Below are 18,957 nucleotides of genomic sequence, written 5' to 3'. Positions count from 1 at the left end.
GCCTTTTTTTAAATATGATCCAGAATGTTAGCGATCTTTCAGATGGAGTTTAATTCATCAGTTGTAAGGAAGATGCACTATAACTTACTTTTTAATATAGTTATGAAATTCAAATACCGCGCTCCACCGCCAACTTCAAAAGTCAGCGCAGTCCCCATATGGCACTTATGTTGTAGCTAGAGCACTGATTGGAGAACAATTCAAACCTTTAGCTCACAATAGGTAGCAGTAATAAAGTCCAATGGACACTGGTACTTGAATTGTGCAGTAAAGGGTGAGGCTGTCACAGAATACCTAGTAGGTACAGCAGGCACAGCTGGTAAGAGGGTAGCAGACCAAGGATTCTTAGCAGGAACAGGATACTCAGCGGGTACTGTTGGTGAGACTGTCACGTGGTACCAAGTAGGTACGGTAGACACAGCTAGTTTGTAGAAGGCTGTCACTGCTATGGTAGACACAGGTTCCTCAGCAGCCACAGGATACCCAGTGGGTACTTTTAATGAGACTATCACAAGGTATACCAGATTGATACACCTTTAGGAACAAGATGAGCATACACAGGTATCAGGCAAGTCTGCTTGGCTTTCAAGAACCAGGTGAGCATATGCTGGTGCAAGGTAAGTATGCTTGGTCTCTGGAGCAAGGTGAGCATAAACAGGTATCGGGTAAGTATGCTTTGTCTCTGAAGCAAGGTGAGCATATGCAGGTACAAGGTAAGTATGCTTGGTCTCAGGAACAAGGTTAGCATATGCAGGTACAAGGTAAAAATCTGCCTTTAAGGAAGCAATCACCAACCACCACCACCTCATAAAAACCTCCAAAAAAAACAGCCATCCAAGATAGAATCAACTAACGCACACAACAGCAAGGAGTTGTTCTCAGTCATTAAGGAAGTCTCTAAACCTAACAGCGACATCCCACCCTCCCAGGACCACTGCGATACCCTTGCTGCACACTTCCACCGCAAGATCCTCGACATCTATGACAGTTTCATGTCTCATAACTCAACCTCCATCACCCACCCTCCACCCCACATGGACTATCTGGAGCCCCCTCACATCAGAGTACACCCTCAGAATCATGAAATCCATCCACTCTGGCACACCCTCGAACCCATGCCCCCATCACATATTCAACAAAGCAAGTGACACCATCGCCCCTTAACTCTGCCGCACCATCAACTGCTCCATCAAAACCGGCACCTTCCCGGATGTCTGGAAGAACGTGGAACTAAAACCTGAGGAAACCCTCGGCAGACCCCATGGACCCAAATAACTACTGCCCCATCTCTCTACTCCCCTTCAGGGCCAAAGTAATAGAGAAGTCCATCAACTTGCAACTTATTGACCCCATTGAGGCCAGCCACACCCTGGACCACTCCCAATCTGGTTTTAGAAGCAACCACAGCACCGAGACCGCCCTCCTCGCTGCCACAGACGACATCCGCGCCATGCTCGACTGAGGAGAAACCGCCGCCCTCATCCTCCTAGACCTCTCGGCAGCATTCAACACTGTCGACCACAGCACCCTTCACACCCGCCTACACGACGCCGGCATCTACAACAAAGCCCTGGAATGGATCACCCTTCTCCTCCAAACCCACACCAGTCAACTGCGGTGTACCGCAAGGCTCTTCGCTGAGCCCCACCCTCTTCAACATCTACATGGCCCCTCTCACCGCCATCGTCTGACACCATGACCTCAACATCATCTCCTATGCCGACGACACCCAGTTAATCATTCCACTCACCCGAGATCCCACCACCGCCAAAAGGAATGTCCACGAAGGCCTGACAGCAGTTGCCGCATGGATGAATGACAACCGGCAAAGACAAAACCGAATTCCTCCTCCTCGTACCCAATAAATCCGCATGGGATGACTCCTGGTGGATAACCAAGAAATCCCCTATGTAGGGAAAAAGCCTTGCACAGTTATGACTTGTGTGGATACCAGTGTCGGTGGATATACAATCACTTAACCCCAATCTTCACGGCTTACAGACCCGAAGTGTCCACCTGTAAAAGATGTGCCGTGCGAGTGACTAGATCCTTTGGCGGCAATTAGTCCGTATGCCTTGCTCGGAGCCTCCTTGCTCTACAAGCTCGCTTCCTCGGACGCCGCCTGTTCACACTCCTCGGCGCTCGGGGATGACGTCACTATCGGGTGCCGACTTGTGGGGGGGGGTAAGGAATCCCTGATTCTCCGTAGCCGGTCTCAAAGACCCCTCTCAGCTACCTCGTATGGATCCTGGCAGATAATATCACAGGTGCTGGGAAAGAAAAACTGCAACTCCAGTAGTCGGCTCAAATGCAAATATTTCAAAGGAAAGTCCGCAGTGGTAAAAGGTATAATTCTTTATTTATCCATAAAACAGGTAAGGAAACAGCGTTAGCACAAACATGCCCTTCAGTTGATTGATAAGCTGGTGGCCCACAGCCCTCGGTCACCCTCCAACCTCAACCGACCACGCATAAAATCTAGGCTTCATCCTGGACTCTTCACTCTCCATGGACCGACAAATCAATGCCATCACCTCAACATGCTTCCACATTCTCCACTTGCTACGAAAAATCTGTAAGTGGATCCCTACCGAAACCAAGAAAACAGTCACCCACGCCCTTGTCAGCAGCCGGTTGGACTACGGAAACGCACTCTATGCCGGCTCCACCATCAAAAGAGACTCCAACGTATCCAGAACGCCTCAGCCAGACTCATCCTCAACATCCCTCGCCAATGCCACATCACCGAACACCTAAGGAACCTTCACTGGCTCCCCATAAACAAGAGAATCACCTTCAAGCTCCTTACCAATGCGTTCAAGGCCCTACACAACATCGGAACTGAATACATCAACCATCGCGTACATTTCTACACCCCCGCAAGACAACTCCGATCGGCCGACTAAGCACTCGCAGTCATCCCCCGCATCAGCAAATCCACAGCGGCCGGAAGATCCTTTTCCCACATGGCAGCAAAGACATGGAATACCCTCCCGCTGCACCTCAGACAATCCACCTCCCTTACAAAGTTCAGAAAGGACCTCAAAACCAGGCTCTTCGACTGAATGCTCATTCCCTCCCCCTTCCTCCTATCTGCTTTCCCTTAGCGCCTTGAGACCCTGAAGGGTGATTAGTTTGCACTCTATAAGTACACAATAGATGGATAGCTACAAGGTAAGTATGCTTGGTCTCTGGAACAAGGTGAGCATACATAGGTATCAGGTAGGTATGCTTTAGCTTTCAGGAACCAGCAGCAATATAGGAAGGCAATAACTCATCCCAGAGTGAAGGGCAGAGTGAGCTTTTATAGGTCCTCCAGGTGGGAGTTCCGGTAATTAGGAAATGGCTCCTTTAAATTCCTGCAGCATGCGACCTAGGTCACACTCCCCTGAGAAATTTAGGAACCTTGTACAGATTTTTTTTCTGATTGTGTCTGAGCTACTATTAAAGGGATATGAAATCCAATTTTTTTTCTTTTATGATTCAGATTTTAAACAACTTTCTAATTTACTTTTATTATCAATTATTTTTCGTTCTGTTTTTTTCTGTATCTTTTGTTGAAAATGAATCACGTATGCTGGCCCACTTCTGGAGCACTATATTGCAGCAGTTTTGCAAGAATGTTATCCATTTGCTAGAGCACTATATGGCAGCACTATTTCCTGCCATGTAGTGTTCCAGATGCCTACCTAGGTATCTCCTCAACACAGAATATAATGGGAATGAAGCAGATTTGATAATATAAGTAAATTGGAAACTTTTTTTTAAAATGGTCTGCTCTGTCGGAATCACAAAACAAATGTTTTGCATTTCATATACCTTTAATTACTAATCTCTCCCATAGTTGCCAGCCCTGACATTGGTGTTTTCTGTTTGTATTGAGTTGTCTGCTTCCTGCTGGTTTGCCACCTGCGACTGGGCTTTTTTTAAGCTGCACTTCAGCCTCTGTCAAGATTTCTGCTCAACTGGCAACCCAGTTTTGTAACTACCAGCTCTGATAAACTTCATCTTCTAAAAAGAATCTTGCCGCTGCTTATCTGGAAACCTGTTTTTTTAGCTACCAACCTTGCAGCACTCCAGTCTTTCGAAAAGACTACTGCTCCTGCTTATTTTAAAACCTGGTCTTGTAACTAATAGCTCTCCAGTATTTCTGCTTGGATTAGACCTAGGGTTACCACTTTACATGGTCAGTTATGAGTAACACATGCTGCAGGCTGGGAAGGATATGGATAGTGCTGTCTAGAAGCATTATGCATGTTCCTCCCTGCACACCCTGCAGAATGTGTAACTCATAATTATCCAGAAAAACATGAGGTGGTAACCCTATCTAAACCTCTGTCTACCTATCTGGATGTCTACTCTGCATACTGAAGTAGTATGTTACCTGTTTTGTCCTATTATTTACTACCCCTTACTTGTTACTACTGACTGTGGCTGTCAGATGCCTCATCCAAGGCCTCCACATTCTACATTGCTTAGCTTTGTCTTGGAATTCTGTATGCAGTTAAGTATGAGACTTTTTACTTGTGTGTGTGTGTGTGTGTGTGCGCGCGCGTGTGTGTGTGTGTGTGTATATATGTATATATATATATATATATATACATATGGGTACAGCCAATAGAAGACCATTTGATAGCCAGGGTTTCAAATGGATCGTAAAGGCCTTGAGTTTAAAAAGGACAGTAAAATCAAAATAAAAGTTTCAAAATTTTTCAATATATTTCAATTATCAAATTTGCTGTGTTTTCTTGGTTGCTATTGAAGAGTGTTACCATAGGTTTCTGCAACAAAAGATGCTGAGATAATGGAAGTATATTGCATCCTTTATATACAGTTTGAAAGTTAAATTTTGACTTAAGTGTTTCCTTTTCAACCCCCCCCCCCCCCCCCCACAACATTTTAAGCACTTATAGCTCATCTAATGGATTGGAACAAACTTTAGTATATTCAACTAGTCTTCCTGTTAAATCTGTTTAGCAATAGGATTATGGATTATGCTCCAATTCTTTTCGATTATTTTCCTGAATGACTAATTCTACTGGAAGATCCTTCCACAGATCTGAGATCTTCTTTTTATAAAGACAATTAGACAAAAAGGTCCTGGTATAAATAATTCCCATCACAGCTAGCGATTAATGACATCCCCTGACAGCTTCTTTAAGTAACAGAAGATTGAAATAGAATAACACAGAGTTTGCTGTCACTGTTTCAAACACTTCCTCATTGATTTTTGTCAGTGTATTAAATAAACTCATTTGTTTGAATTGACGCCTAAGGAGATATGTTTGATTTTCAGTTTGTCTGATGTAAATGCTTAATTAAAAAAAAGTCAGATACAGAATTGTTGACAACTCGATGGGTGTTATTCCATAGACGCACTCAAGTTCTAGAGGGAACATTACATGCTATGAATGCCACATACAGTAACTGTTCTCTAGGCCCTCAAAGTAAAGTCAATTTGCCCAAGTCTAAGAGATCGTGGAGTGGAGTCTGTGGTCGGGCTTTCCTGGAAATGCTTCATGTTTAAAGGGACATAAAGCACCATATTTTCATTTCACGATTCAGATAGGGTGTACAAAAATAAACTCAAAATAACCTTCCAGTTAACTTTTTATATTGACTTTGTTTTTTGTATCTTTTGTTGAAAAGCAAGAAGGTAGGTTTAAGAGTGTGCATGTGTCTGGAGAAATACAAAGCAGCAATTTTGCAAGAATAAAGTCAATTTGACAATGCAAGTAAATTACGGCTAGATTTAGAGTTTTGTCGGTAACGACCCGAAAATCTAACGCCGGCTTTTTTCTGGCCGCACCATAAAAATAACTCTGGTATTGAGAGTCCACATAAAGGCTGCGTTAGGCTCCAAAAAAGGAGCGTAGAGCATATTTAACGCAGCTTCAACTCTTGATACCAGAGTTGCTTACGCAAGCGGCCAGGCACAAAAACGTGCTCGTGCACGATTCCCCCATAGAAAACAATGGGGCTGTTTGAGCTGAAAAAAAACCTAACACCTGCAAAAAAGCCGCGTTCAGCTCCTAACGCAGCCCCATTGTTTGCTATGCGGAAACACTTCCTACGTCTGCACCTAACACCCTAACATGTACCCCGAGTCTAAACACCCCTAACCTTACACTTATTAACCCCTAATCTGCCGCCCCCGCTATCGCTGACCCCTGCATATTATTATTAACCCCTAATCTGCCGCTCCGTAAACCGCCGCTACTTAAATTATCCCTATGTACCCCTAATCTGCTGCCCTAACATCGCCGACCCCTATATTATATTTATTAACCCCTAATCTGCCCCCCACAACGTCGCCTCCACCTGCCTACACTTATTAACCCCTAATCTGCTGAGCGGACCTGAGCGCTACTATAATAAAGTTATTAACCCCTAATCCGCCTCACTAACCCTATAATAAATAGTATTAACCCCTAATCTGCCCTCCCTAACATCGCCGACACCTAACTTCAATTATTATCCCCTAATCTGCCGACTGGAGCTCACCGCTATTCTAATAAATGTATTAACCCCTAAAGCTAAGTCTAACTCTAACACTAACGCCCCCCCCAAGTTAAATATAATTTTAATCTAACGAAATTAATTAACTCTTATTAAATAAATTATTCCTATTTAAAGCTAAATACTTACCTGTAAAATAAATCCTAATATAGCTACAATATAAATTATAATTATATTATAGCTATTTTAGGATTAATATTTATTTTACAGGTAACTTTGTATTTATTTTAACCAGGTACAATAGCTATTAAATAGTTAAGAACTATCTAATAGCTAAAATAGTTAAAATAATTACAAAATTACCTGTAAAATAAATCCTAACCTAAGTTACAATTAAACCTAACACTACACTATCAATAAATTAATTAAATAAAATACCTATAATTATCTACAATTAAACCTAACACTACACTATCAATAAATAAATTAAATACAATAACTACAAATAACTACAATGAAATAAACTATCTAAAGTACAAAAAATAAAAAAGAACTAAGTTACAAAAAATAAAAAAATATTTACAAACATAAGAAAAATATTACAACAATTTTAAACTAATTACACCTACTCTAAGCCCCCTAATAAAATAACAAAGCCCCCCAAAATAAAAAAATGCCCTACCCTATTCTAAATTACTAAAGTTCAAAGCTCTTTTACCTTTCCAGCCCTGAACAGGGCCCTTTGCGGGGCATGCCCCAAGAAGTTCAGCTCTTTTGCCTGTAAAAAAAACCATACAATACCCCCCCCCAACATTACAACCCACATACCCCTAATCTAACCCAAACCCCCCTTAAATAAACCTAACACTAAGCCCCTGAAGATATTCCTACCTTATCTTCACCATACCAGGTTCACCGATCGATCCAGAAGAGCTCCTCCGATGTCCTGATCCAAGCCCAAGCGGGGGGCTGAAGAGGTCCATGATCCGGCTGAAGTCTTCATCCAAGCGGGGCAGAAGAGGTCTTCCATCCGATTGAAGTCTTCATCCAAGCGGGATCTTCTATGGTCATCCATCCGGAGCGGCAGGATCCTGAAGACCTCCGACGCGGAACATCCATCCTGGCCGACGACTGAACGACGAATGACGGTTCCTTTAAATGACGTCATCCAAGATGGCGTCCCTCGAATTCCGATTGGCTGATAGGATTCTATCAGTCAATCGGAATTAAGGTAGGAATATTCTGATCCAATCAGCCAATCGGATTGAACTTGATTCTGATTGGCTGATTCCATCAACCAATCAGAATATTCCTACCTTAATTCCGATTGGCTGATAGAATCCTATCAGCCAATCGGAATTCGAGGGACGCCATCTTGGATGACGTCATTTAAAGGAACCGTCATTCGTCGTTCAGTCGTCGGCCAGGATGGATGTTCCGCGTCGGAGGTCTTCAGGATCCTGCCGCTCCGCTCCGGATGGATGACCATAGAAGATCCCGCTTGGATGAAGACTTCAATCGGATGGAAGACCTCTTCTGCCCCGCTTGGATGAAGACTTCAGCCGGATCATGGACCTCTTCAGCCCCCCGCTTGGGCTTGGATCAGGACATCGGAGGAGCTCTTCTGGATCGATCAGTGAACCTGGTATGGTGAAGATAAGGTAGGAAGATCTTCAGGGGCTTAGTGTTAGGTTTATTTAAGGGGGGTTTGGGTTAGATTAGGGGTATGTGGGTGGTGGGTTGTAATGTTGGGGGGGGGTATTGTATGTTTTTTTTTACAGGCAAAAGAGCTGAACTTCTTGGGGCATGCCCCGCAAAGGGCCCTGTTCAGGGCTGGTAAGGTAAAAGAGCTTTGAACTTTAGTAATTTAGAATAGGGTAGGGCATTTTTTTTATTTTGGGGGGCTTTGTTATTTTATTAGGGGGCTTAGAGTAGGTGTAATTAGTTTAAAATTGTTGTAATATTTTTCTTATGTTTGTAAATATTTTTTTATTTTTTGTAACTTAGTTCTTTTTTATTTTTTGTACTTTAGATAGTTTATTTCATTGTAGTTATTTGTAGGTATTGTATTTAATTTATTTATTGATAGTGTAGTGTTAGGTTTAATTGTAGATAATTATAGGTATTTTATTTAATTAATTTATTGATAGTGTAGTGTTAGGTTTAATTGTAACTTAGGTTAGGATTTATTTTACAGGTAATTTTGTAATTATTTTAACTATTTTAGCTATTAGATAGTTCTTAACTATTTAATAGCTATTGTACCTGGTTAAAATAAATACAAAGTTACCTGTAAAATAAATATTAATCCTAAAATAGCTATAATATAATTATAATTTATATTGTAGCTATATTAGGATTTATTTTACAGGTAAGTATTTAGCTTTAAATAGGAATAATTTATTTAATAAGAGTTAATTAATTTCATTAGATTAAAATTATATTTAATTTAGGGGGGTGTTAGTGTTAGGGTTAGACTTAGCTTTAGGGGTTAATACATTTATTAGAATAGCGGTGAGCTCCAGTCGGCAGATTAGGGGTTAATAATTGAAGTTAGGGGTCGGCGATGTTAGGGAGGGCAGATTAGGGGTTAATACTATTTATTATAGGGTTAGTGAGGCGGATTAGGGGTTAATAACTTTATTATAGTAGCGCTCAGGCCCGCTTGGCTGATTAGGGGTTAATAAGTGTAGGCAGGTGGAGGCGACGTTGAGGGGGACAGATTAGGGGTTAATAAATATAATATAGGGGTCGGCGGTGTTAGGGGCAGCAGATTAGGGGTACATAAGTATAACATAGGTGGCGGCGCTTTGCGGTCGGCAGATTAGGGGTTAATTATTGTAGGTAGCTGGCTGCGACGTTGTGGGGGGCAGGTTAGGGGTTAATAAATATAATATAGGGGTAGGCGGTGTTAGGGGCAGCAGATTAGGGGTACATAAGTATAACGTAGGTGGCGGTCGGCAGATTAGGGGTTAAAAAAATTTAATCGAGTGGCGGCGATGTGGGGGGACCTCGGTTTAGGGGTACATAGGTAGTTTATGGGTGTTAGTGTACTTTAGAGTACAGTAGTTAAGAGCTTTATGAACCAGCGTTAGCCCAGAAAGCTCTTAACTACTGACTTTTTTCCTGCGGCTGGAGTTTTGTCGTTAGATGTCTAACGCTCACTTCAGACACGACTCTAAATACCGGAGTTAGAAAAATCCCAGTGAAAAGATAGGATACGCAATTTACGTAAGGGGATCTGCGGTATGGAAAAGTCGCGGCTGAAAAGTGAGCGTTAGACCCTTTTTTTAATGACTCCAAATACCGGAGGTAGCCTAAAACCAGCGTTAGGAGCCTCTAACGCTGGTTTTCACGGCTAACGCCAAACTCTAAATCTAGGCCTTAGTGTTTGCTTTATCTGAATCGTGGGGAAAAAAGTTATTTCTCTCCCTTTAAATGCCATTTGTTTGTACTCTTTTTATATGGACAGTTTGTTAACATGATAGTTAAAGGGACAGTACAGCCAAAACTGGAATCCATATGGATACATTGCTGTTTTGAATAGAAGCATTTTTGTAATATACATGTAGTAGCAAAAACGCTTCTAATAAAAGCAATAACTGTTTCAAAAGTGTATTTAAGTATGCACCGTGCACCAGCATTTTAAACACAGCAATTGCTCAAAGAGCCTAAGGTGCTTGTACCATCTGGTAATGACTCAGTTTGTTAATTGCTGACATGATACAAGCCCCACTGTTGCTCTGAGCAGCTGTAGTACTTAAAATCTTGGTGCATTGAGAATATCCAGCTATGCTTCACATGCACGTGCAGTGAATAATGTTAACACTAAAACAGTTATAACTTTTACTAGACATCTATATTGCAAATATGTTTCTATTCAAATATGTAATTGATCTATTTGCATTTAAATTTTGACCAGAATGTCCCTTCAAGAGGGTATAGAAGCACCGTATTTCATATGTAGTGAACAGATATTGCATGCAAATTTTTTTGTGAAAAACAATCCAGGTGTCTATTTTATGAGGGAATTATTTGATGTAGTTTAGCATTTAATTGGGATTTAACGGACGTCAGACTCAAAATGTAATTTCAAATTAGGCATAATATTAAAAAAAAAACTTTCTTGTAATTTAACTCGGAAAATGGTAGTGTCTCCACTCATCTCATATTGGTTGCACGTTGCCCTTTGATTGGTTGGTTTTTGTTGATGCAAATGAGGTAAGATAAACAACATTCAAAAGGCTTTTCAATGGTTGTGTCTTGTGCCTGCAAACAAGGCCTATGTTTCTACCAAATTGCTAGTTGTAAATTATTTTAAAACATTTATTTTGTATGTATATCATTTTCAATGCGATAAAAACTATTCCCAGGGCTGTTTATTTAATTTATAAATAAAGGGTACAACGAAATACAAGTAAAGATGTATAGAAAAAAAAGTTTTATTTAATTGTGTTTCTGTTATTGGCATTGAGTTTGCAGAACTTATTTTGTAGAAGCATTTACACACTGCAGTCTCATTAATAAGCCGCATGAGGGATCACAAAGCGTTTAAACCTACATTAGCATTATTAAGTTTGTTATGTGTTAACCAATGTGTATATAAAAAAAAATGGGGTTTTTGGATACCGAAAACTATCTTATAGATGTTTTTTGAAGTAGAAATATTTTTAAATTGACAACATTATTGGCATCTGTAGTCATGTAGCCCTGTTCCCCAATGTTTTAAAGGAATATAAACCCAGGGGGAAACAAATTGTTGAGGGATATTAGTAGTGATGAGACCATGCAGTGAGGCAAAACAAAGAAACAAAAATATCATATATATATTATTTTACTTATGCCCTTTCATTAGAAGGAGTGCACATTTGAACAAGGTAGAGTTCCTTTAAAAACTTGCAAACAGCCATGGAAAGTTGATTATATGCACAGCATCATATAAAGTGATATTTTATATAAACAGTTTCACAGTATATCAGGTATATATTATCATCTCTCTTTTTCTTGCATGGGCTATAGTATATATGGCTTTTAGATTAAATTGATAAGTAAGGAAATAGTGAGGTACTCAATCGGTTGCCAGTCTCTTAAAACTGAATAATAAATTTATGTTCCATAGTAATGGAGGTACATCAAACAGCAATAAAGGATTGGGTATATAAATTAAAAATCATCAGGAAGGAATAATATCATTTAAATTATTAATCCTATAATTATGAATCTAAACCTAAATTAATTCAACATCTATGTACATTATTTAGAGGCTTCATTCACAGTTCCTTTGTACATGCTGGGTTTATTACCAAATAGAATATAATAAAATTACATAAGGCATATGTACAGTGTTTCCATGGACTGATTATTAATTTGCCTTGGCCTTAAGCAATGTCTGAATTACCAGAACATAATGTCATGTCCAAGGTCATTAAAACCTAGATATAAAAACAATAGCTATTAATACAGTGCTTTTTGTGGCCTTACTGCCTGAAATGTGTAGTTGAGAAGCCCATAAAGAAGAATACATGCAATTTCATCTGCAATCATTGGACATATACATTTAATAATGTTTTGAGTGTTGCAGATGTAACAAACCTAGTATTTCCTGCATGTAATTACATATATTTCTGGGATTTAGACATTCATCCCATATTTGAATTATTAATGATCCACTCTATACATTGGATTCGTCTTCTAGTTTTGCAATGTCTCCATTACGTTCTGTTTGGTCTTCATGGCTTTTATCTGTTTTTTCTTTTGCAAGTTCTTCCTGTTGGTTCAGTTTGCTAGAAACGGACCAGCTCAAAGGCATCTCTGCTCTGCTAATCATATCGGACAGATCTTTAGCACTGCAAGATGGAGTATTGGTCTCATATGTGTCATGAAAGCTGTTGTAGTCAACTTCATAAAAGCCATCTTCCAAAGTAAGCACTGGAGTGAATCGATGACCCCACAGGATTTCCGAGGTTACATATGAGCTGCGAGCTTGACAAGTCATACCTACAGAGATGGAAAAATTATTGTCAATAAGAAATACATATTGATATAAAAATACATATTAAAGGAACACAAAATTAAACTGTCGTAATTCAGATAAAGCACACAATTTAAAAAAAACTTCTTAATTCACTTACATTATTAAAATATTCACCTGCACACTTTTTGAGGCACCAGCTCATACTGAGCATATGCAAGCATTCTCAGTATATATGTAAATGTATTTTGTTATTGGCTAAAGGCTGTCACATTATAATGGGGAAGAACATTTTAAATAAGTGTGAACATTTTCAGAAGAAAAGCTACTGCTCATTTGAAATTCAGTCTAAGGGGTAGATTTTAGCATAGTGCAAGCGGACATGATACGATGTAGTGTATCATGTCCGCTGCACATTGATAAATTCCGACATGATACACTGTCAGCATTCATCATTGCACCAGCAAGTCTTGTGAACTGCTGGTGCAATGCCGCCCCCTGAAGATTCGCGGCCAATCAGCCACTAGCAGGGGGTGCCAATCAACCCGATCATATTCAATCGTGTTGATTTCTGTCCACGGCCTCAGAGCATTTTCTTTATCATTAATTTGCAATTCTACTACATTTAACGGTCCTTTAACCTTTTGTGTCGTATAACAGCTTTAATAAAACAAACGTATAAATATGTCTTACATAATAAAAATCTATAAAGTCTGTTTCTTAACACAACACTTTTTATAGCATTTCCAGATTTGATTTGAATCTAGAATAACAATCATTTATCATGTGTTCAATATTAGAACTAGCTGAAATGAGTTCACAAATGAGCTCTATATACATATGAGCTTGCACTTTTTATTTGTGTAACTCTTGTATGGGAAGACCATTTAGTCATACATTACATAGTAAAAAATAAGTTGCTCATTAGCAAAAAACAAGACTGACCTGGAAAAAAAAATGGGACAGTTGGCAACTATCACCACCAGAGTAAGATATATTATTTGTTATGACAGTGATTTTACAGACAAATGGGCTGAAATTTCAAGCTTCGAAAGGAACTTGATGCCCCTGTTTCTGCACGAGCCTTCAGGCTTGCCAGAAACAGTGGTCTAAAGACCGCTGCTCCATAACTTGTCCACTGCCTCTGAGGCTGCAGTCTTCAATCCGCCCGATCCTATACGATTGGCTGATTGACACCCCTGCTAGCAGCCGGCATTGCACAAGCAGTTCTGGTGAACTGCTTGTGCAATGATAAATGCCGATAGTGTATGCTGTCGGCATTCAGCGATGTCTGTCAGACATGATACGCTACAGCGTATCATGTCGAACAGACATTGGTAAATCTATCCCCAAAAATTCTTCATGATTAAGATATCAACAGAACCACTGAACTAATTAGCAGATGTAATGTCTGAGGTAAATGGACCTGACTTGGTGGTTTCTGAGACCCACATAGTTCTGCTGTTTTATGTGTAAAAACAAATTGGACCAGATAGCCGATTTTCAACCGGACAAACTGGATCCTGATTGGCATTTAAAGCAACATGGAAGTCAGGATTAAACTTTCAAAATCTAGAAAGAGCGTATAATTAAAAAAAGATCAATTTATTTTTATTATTAAATGTACATTTTCTGTTGGTTTCTTTGTTGAAACTTAAAAGGACAGTAAACCCAAAATGTTTTTTACAGTAATTGAAAGTTTATAATGTGAGTAGACAAACATTAATATTCGTGTTTTACCATTTTTTTCTCGTTACATTTTTAAATTGAGCCTTAATATTTTCTCCTATCACAGAGCGCTACCTAGGTGCCAGGATCTGCGAGCGGGTCTGACGGGCACACAAGTGCAGTTGATTAACCCACACATCACAGGTATGTCTTTGGCAGTGTGTGTATCATTTGTGTAGCGCACAGTAGAGCCTGCTGTACTAGAAGTTTAATGCGCATGCTAGTACTACTAAGTAAACTGCGCATGTGACTGGAGCGACCCTGCATACTCATTACTATGCAAAGGGATCATTACTTAAAGCACAGCTATTGGCTAAGGTAAAATTATGCTACACCCTGATTTGGAGGAGGCTGCAAGAATATGAAGAATTATAAGTAAGTAATATACATTAAAGGATAGATTACAAGTTGAGCGCTAATTTTTTTATCAGTTTTTTGCCTGTTTGCGGGTGCGCGATAAATAACCAGCCATTACAAGTTTAGATATTTTTATAAATTTGCCCCAAATGCGACCAAAATACAGTGTAGTGTATTTTATTAAAAAATAAATATTGTAGCATTTTTATTTTTTAATAAAATAACTGCACTAGGCAGTGTTTTGGGGGTAAAGTTGGCGGTGGTAGGGTGTGAAAAGTGCCTTTATATTGCGGTCTATGGGAACTGCTTGTATACATGTATATATGTGTGCTAATATGTGTATATACGCATTAACACATAAATATATAGGTATATAATCATATACATATATATTTGCTACCATTGCTGTGCTATTTACCCCCTTTGCTGCGCTTAGGTTCTGATGCTGTCTCTGATGCACCAGTACGAGGCTCCCATTGGAGCCTATGGAAGCGCTCTCTTGTTAGCGCAATGCTTCCCAGCAATGCGAATGCAAGGTCACGTTCGCATTGCACCTAACTCGTAATCACGAAAGCGATATTTAGAGCTCCACTTTTAATCTGACCCTTAATATACATTTTTTTAAAGTAAAATCAAATTGAAGATGTCCTTTGACATAGTAGTATTTATATATTACATTTAAAAAGTGCTTGACAAGTTTTAAGGTCCTTTAACGTTTTTCAATCAGACCATACTGAGTATACACTATACGATAGCAGTGTTTGCTATTCCAGATTGTGTTCTCCTTTCTTGGCTTCATTGAAGAAGGTACCGAAAATCTGGATGAGGAGGGGAACCCAAGGATGTCATGCGCATCTAAACAGTCAAACTAATTTTGAAATTAAAGGTACAGTCTGCACCAGAATGTTTATTGTTTTAAAAGATAGATAATCCCTTTATTACCCATTCCCTAGTTTTGCATAACCAACACAGTTATAATAATATACTTTTAACCTCTGTGATTATCTTGAATCTAAGCCTCTGTAAACTGCCCCTTTATTTCAGTTCTTTTGACAGACTTGCAGTCTAGCCAATCAGTGCCTGCTCCCAGATAACTTCACGTGCACGAGCACAGTGTTATCTATATGAAATACGTGAACTAACACCCTCTAGTGGTGAAAAATTGTTAAAATGCATTCTGAAAAGAGGTGGCCTTCAAGGTCTAAGAAATTAGCATATGAACCTCCTTGGTTAAGCTTTCAACTAAGAATACCTAGAGAACAAAGCAAAATTAGTGATAAAAGTAAATTGGAAAATTGTTTAAAATGACATGCCCTATCTGAATCATGAACGTTTATTTTGGCCTAGACTGTCCCTTTAAGTGAATGTGTGCAAACCTCAGTGGCTGATGAAGCCAACTCCCACAACTCTAAAGTTAAATAGCGATATAAAAACAAGGATATTAATTATCAGCACAGGAATATCCATTCGTCAAAAATTAAAAATCTGTGATACATATTTAAATGTAATATTTTGCATAAAAAGTGGTTTTAATGTCACCTTAAAGGGACATATTAGTGCAAAAATAAAATTCTCTTATGTGTATATTGTATTTTATTATTGCTCTATAGCATGCATATAACTATGTGATGATCACAATCATTTAGAAAAGCTTATCAAGTTATTTCTCTAAAAAAATCCTAATAGATTTTTATGGTAAATTTTTAAGGAATATTGGTAGATACAATTTTCTACATACATGCAAAGTGGTTAAACGCATAGTTAAACTCAGCTCCAGAGCAGTAATGCACTAATGGGAGGTAGCTGAACATATCTGGTGAGCCAATGACAAAAAGCATATGTGCATAGCCACTAATCATCAGCTAGCTCCCAGTAGTGTGTTGCTGCTCCTGAGTCTATATAGGTATGCTTTTCAACAAAAGATATAAAAAAAAAAAATAATTTAGTTAACAGAAGTAAATTGAAACATCTCTTAAAGGATTACTTTCTGTTATAATTTTTAAGCTAAACAACTAACATATTAAAGTTAATAAACATTAATTAAAACCTACTGACCTATATTTTCTCCAAAACGAAGTTTCATAACGTTTTCTAAAAGTTATATCTTTTATTCGCCGATGATGTCACGTTATCCTGCCCACTATTTTCAGCACTGCATGTTCAAAATACTTAAAACAATAACTTTGTGTTTAAAGCGCCATTTTGAAACCTAGGTATTGTAAACGTATTGGTACAGAGCAAAGAATACCCACGGAGTGGGTTTGGAAAACAATTAAATTTGCAGACAAGATTTCTGATATACGGTAGAGATATGTTAATGAAATGCTATTGATAAAAAGCGTATTTGGGGTAGTTAGTTAGTAACAGGCATAGAAAATATTTACTTACAGTGGCCCTTTAAAACTGCATACTCTGTCTAAACTGTAAAAAATGTTTAAAGGGACATGAAACCAAAACATTTTCTTTCATGATTCAGAGCATATAATTTTAAACAACTTTCCAATTTACTTCTATTATCTAAATTGTTTACTTCTCTTGGTATCCTTTGTTGAAAAGCATTCCTAGGTAGGTTCAGGGGCTGGGAGCAAGATGCTGATTTGTGGCTGCACATATATGGCTCATTTCATTGGCTTACTGGTGCGTTTAGATAGCTCCCAGTAGTGCATTGCTGCTCATTCAATAAGCGATACTAAGAGAATGAAACAAAATTGATAATAGTAAATTGGTAAGTTGTTTAAAATTGCATGCTCTTTCTGAATCATAAAAGAAAACAGTCTGGGTATCATGTCCCTTTAATATTGACTTTCATGTCCCTTTAAAGAATAAAAATCTTGAAAAGTTTTTAATTTCAGCGCTCCTTAAAGGGACATTATACAGTCATTTTTTCTTTTCATAAATGTTTTGTAGATGATCTATTTATATAGCCCATAAAGTCTTTTTTTTTTTAAAAAAAAAAAAAAGTATAGTTTTGCTTATTTTTAAATAACATTGCTCTGATTTTCAGACTCCTAACCAAGCCCCAAAGTTTTATGAGAATACCGACATATACCTGCTCCAGCTTGCTTCTGTTTGTGTAAAGGGTCTTTTTATATGCAAAAGAAGGGGGAGGGGGGGGAGTGTCTTATTTCCCACGTGCAGTGGGCTTTCCAACTGCCTTTTCAACAGAGCTAAACTGAGAGCTTCTAAGTAAGTTTTTAAACAGTTTTATACTGGATTTTTATATCAGTATCTGTGCATTACATACAGTTATATGAAAATGAGTGTACACTGTCCTTTTAAAGACTCTACTGTTTAGGGATGCATATAATATACACTAACATTTTCCTATCTTAGTTCCTCTCCTCCTTTAGTTATCCCCTTGAACCCCCTTAGCATGTAAGCTATGAGCCGCTGCTTTGTAGATCGCAACATCAATCCGTCCGATCTCATACGATCAGGTTGATTGACACCCCCTGCTAGCGGCCGATTGGCCGCGAATCTGCAGGGAGCGGCATTGCACAAGCAGTTCACTAGAACTGCTTGTGCAATAATAAATGCAGACGGCGTATGCTGTCGGCATTCAGCAATGTCTGTCGGACATGATCCGCTGAGCGGATCATGTCGGACAGACATTTGATAAATCTGCCCTGAAAAGTTGTCTTTTCAATGCCTAGCTCTTAAAATAGGCCCTATGTTCCTTTAGTTTCAGCACACTATGAAAGGAAATATTTATATGCCAAACAATGAGACAACGTGCCAAAATTTGTAATCTAGAAATCTTGTGCGTACCCCAGATGGTTGTTAATAAAATAAAGATGTCTAGGTCTTTTGTTCTGTATAAAAATGTTATTACTTGGAAAAAGTCTATGGAAATGTGAAACTGAGAATAATATCCATTCTTTTGATAAAAAATAAAACATTCTAACCTGGTGGAAAAAAAACTAATAATTCAATAAGTAGGTGCCTAAGTTCCTACAATAAAAAATACCTTATTATTTGATGTGATTTTGACAGCCGGCATCTAACAGTGAAAAACTTTATAATGAAATTGTTTCCATAAATAAAGTCCATTTGTTCTGTTTCATGTTTTATTTATTGTTATTTTGCACAACAATAATGATATATGGCAGACATAATTGTAAAATAAATTCATACCATAAATTATAAAGGACTTTTATTGAAGAAGGTTTACAGGTAAGTTTCTCTTCCTACCTAGACTTTTTCTTTGTAGCCAATCAATGAAAACCTTAAAGCTACATGAAAATCAAAATGAATTTAAAGATATTTTTTGATTTACTTAAATGATCAAATTTACTTTGTTCTGTTGGTTTCCTTAAAGCATATCATTACTTAGGTAGCAGCAATGCACTACCGGGAGGCCTAGTTCCCAATGCACAAAATATTTTAATGAAAACCTGGTACTACTTTTAGCTGTTGGCCACTGTGATGAGAGCAGGATGTGA

General features: G+C 38.6%; 2 protein-coding genes across 2 annotated transcripts in view; one reads left to right on the top strand and one right to left on the bottom strand.

Annotated features, from left to right (window-relative positions):
* The window catches only part of DYRK1A (dual specificity tyrosine phosphorylation regulated kinase 1A), an 833,667-nt gene that overhangs the window by 752,515 nt on the left and 62,195 nt on the right, over positions 1-18,957 (top strand). The window contains exon 14 of the transcript XR_008401316.1: positions 14,226-14,302. The gene's annotated coding sequence lies outside the window, so the exon portion shown is untranslated. The remainder of the gene's footprint in view (positions 1-14,225; positions 14,303-18,957) is intronic.
* Positions 11,532-18,957, bottom strand: part of KCNJ6 (potassium inwardly rectifying channel subfamily J member 6) — a 623,969-nt gene continuing 616,543 nt past the window's right edge. The window contains exon 4 of the mRNA XM_053705934.1: positions 11,532-12,456. Within this exon, the coding sequence (XP_053561909.1) occupies positions 12,131-12,456 (326 nt within the window). The 3' untranslated portion in view covers positions 11,532-12,130. The remainder of the gene's footprint in view (positions 12,457-18,957) is intronic.

The sequence above is a fragment of the Bombina bombina genome, chromosome 3 (genome assembly GCF_027579735.1).
Source record: "Bombina bombina isolate aBomBom1 chromosome 3, aBomBom1.pri, whole genome shotgun sequence".
NCBI lineage: Eukaryota > Metazoa > Chordata > Amphibia > Anura > Bombinatoridae > Bombina > Bombina bombina.
This window is presented reverse-complemented; position numbering and strand designations above follow the sequence as displayed.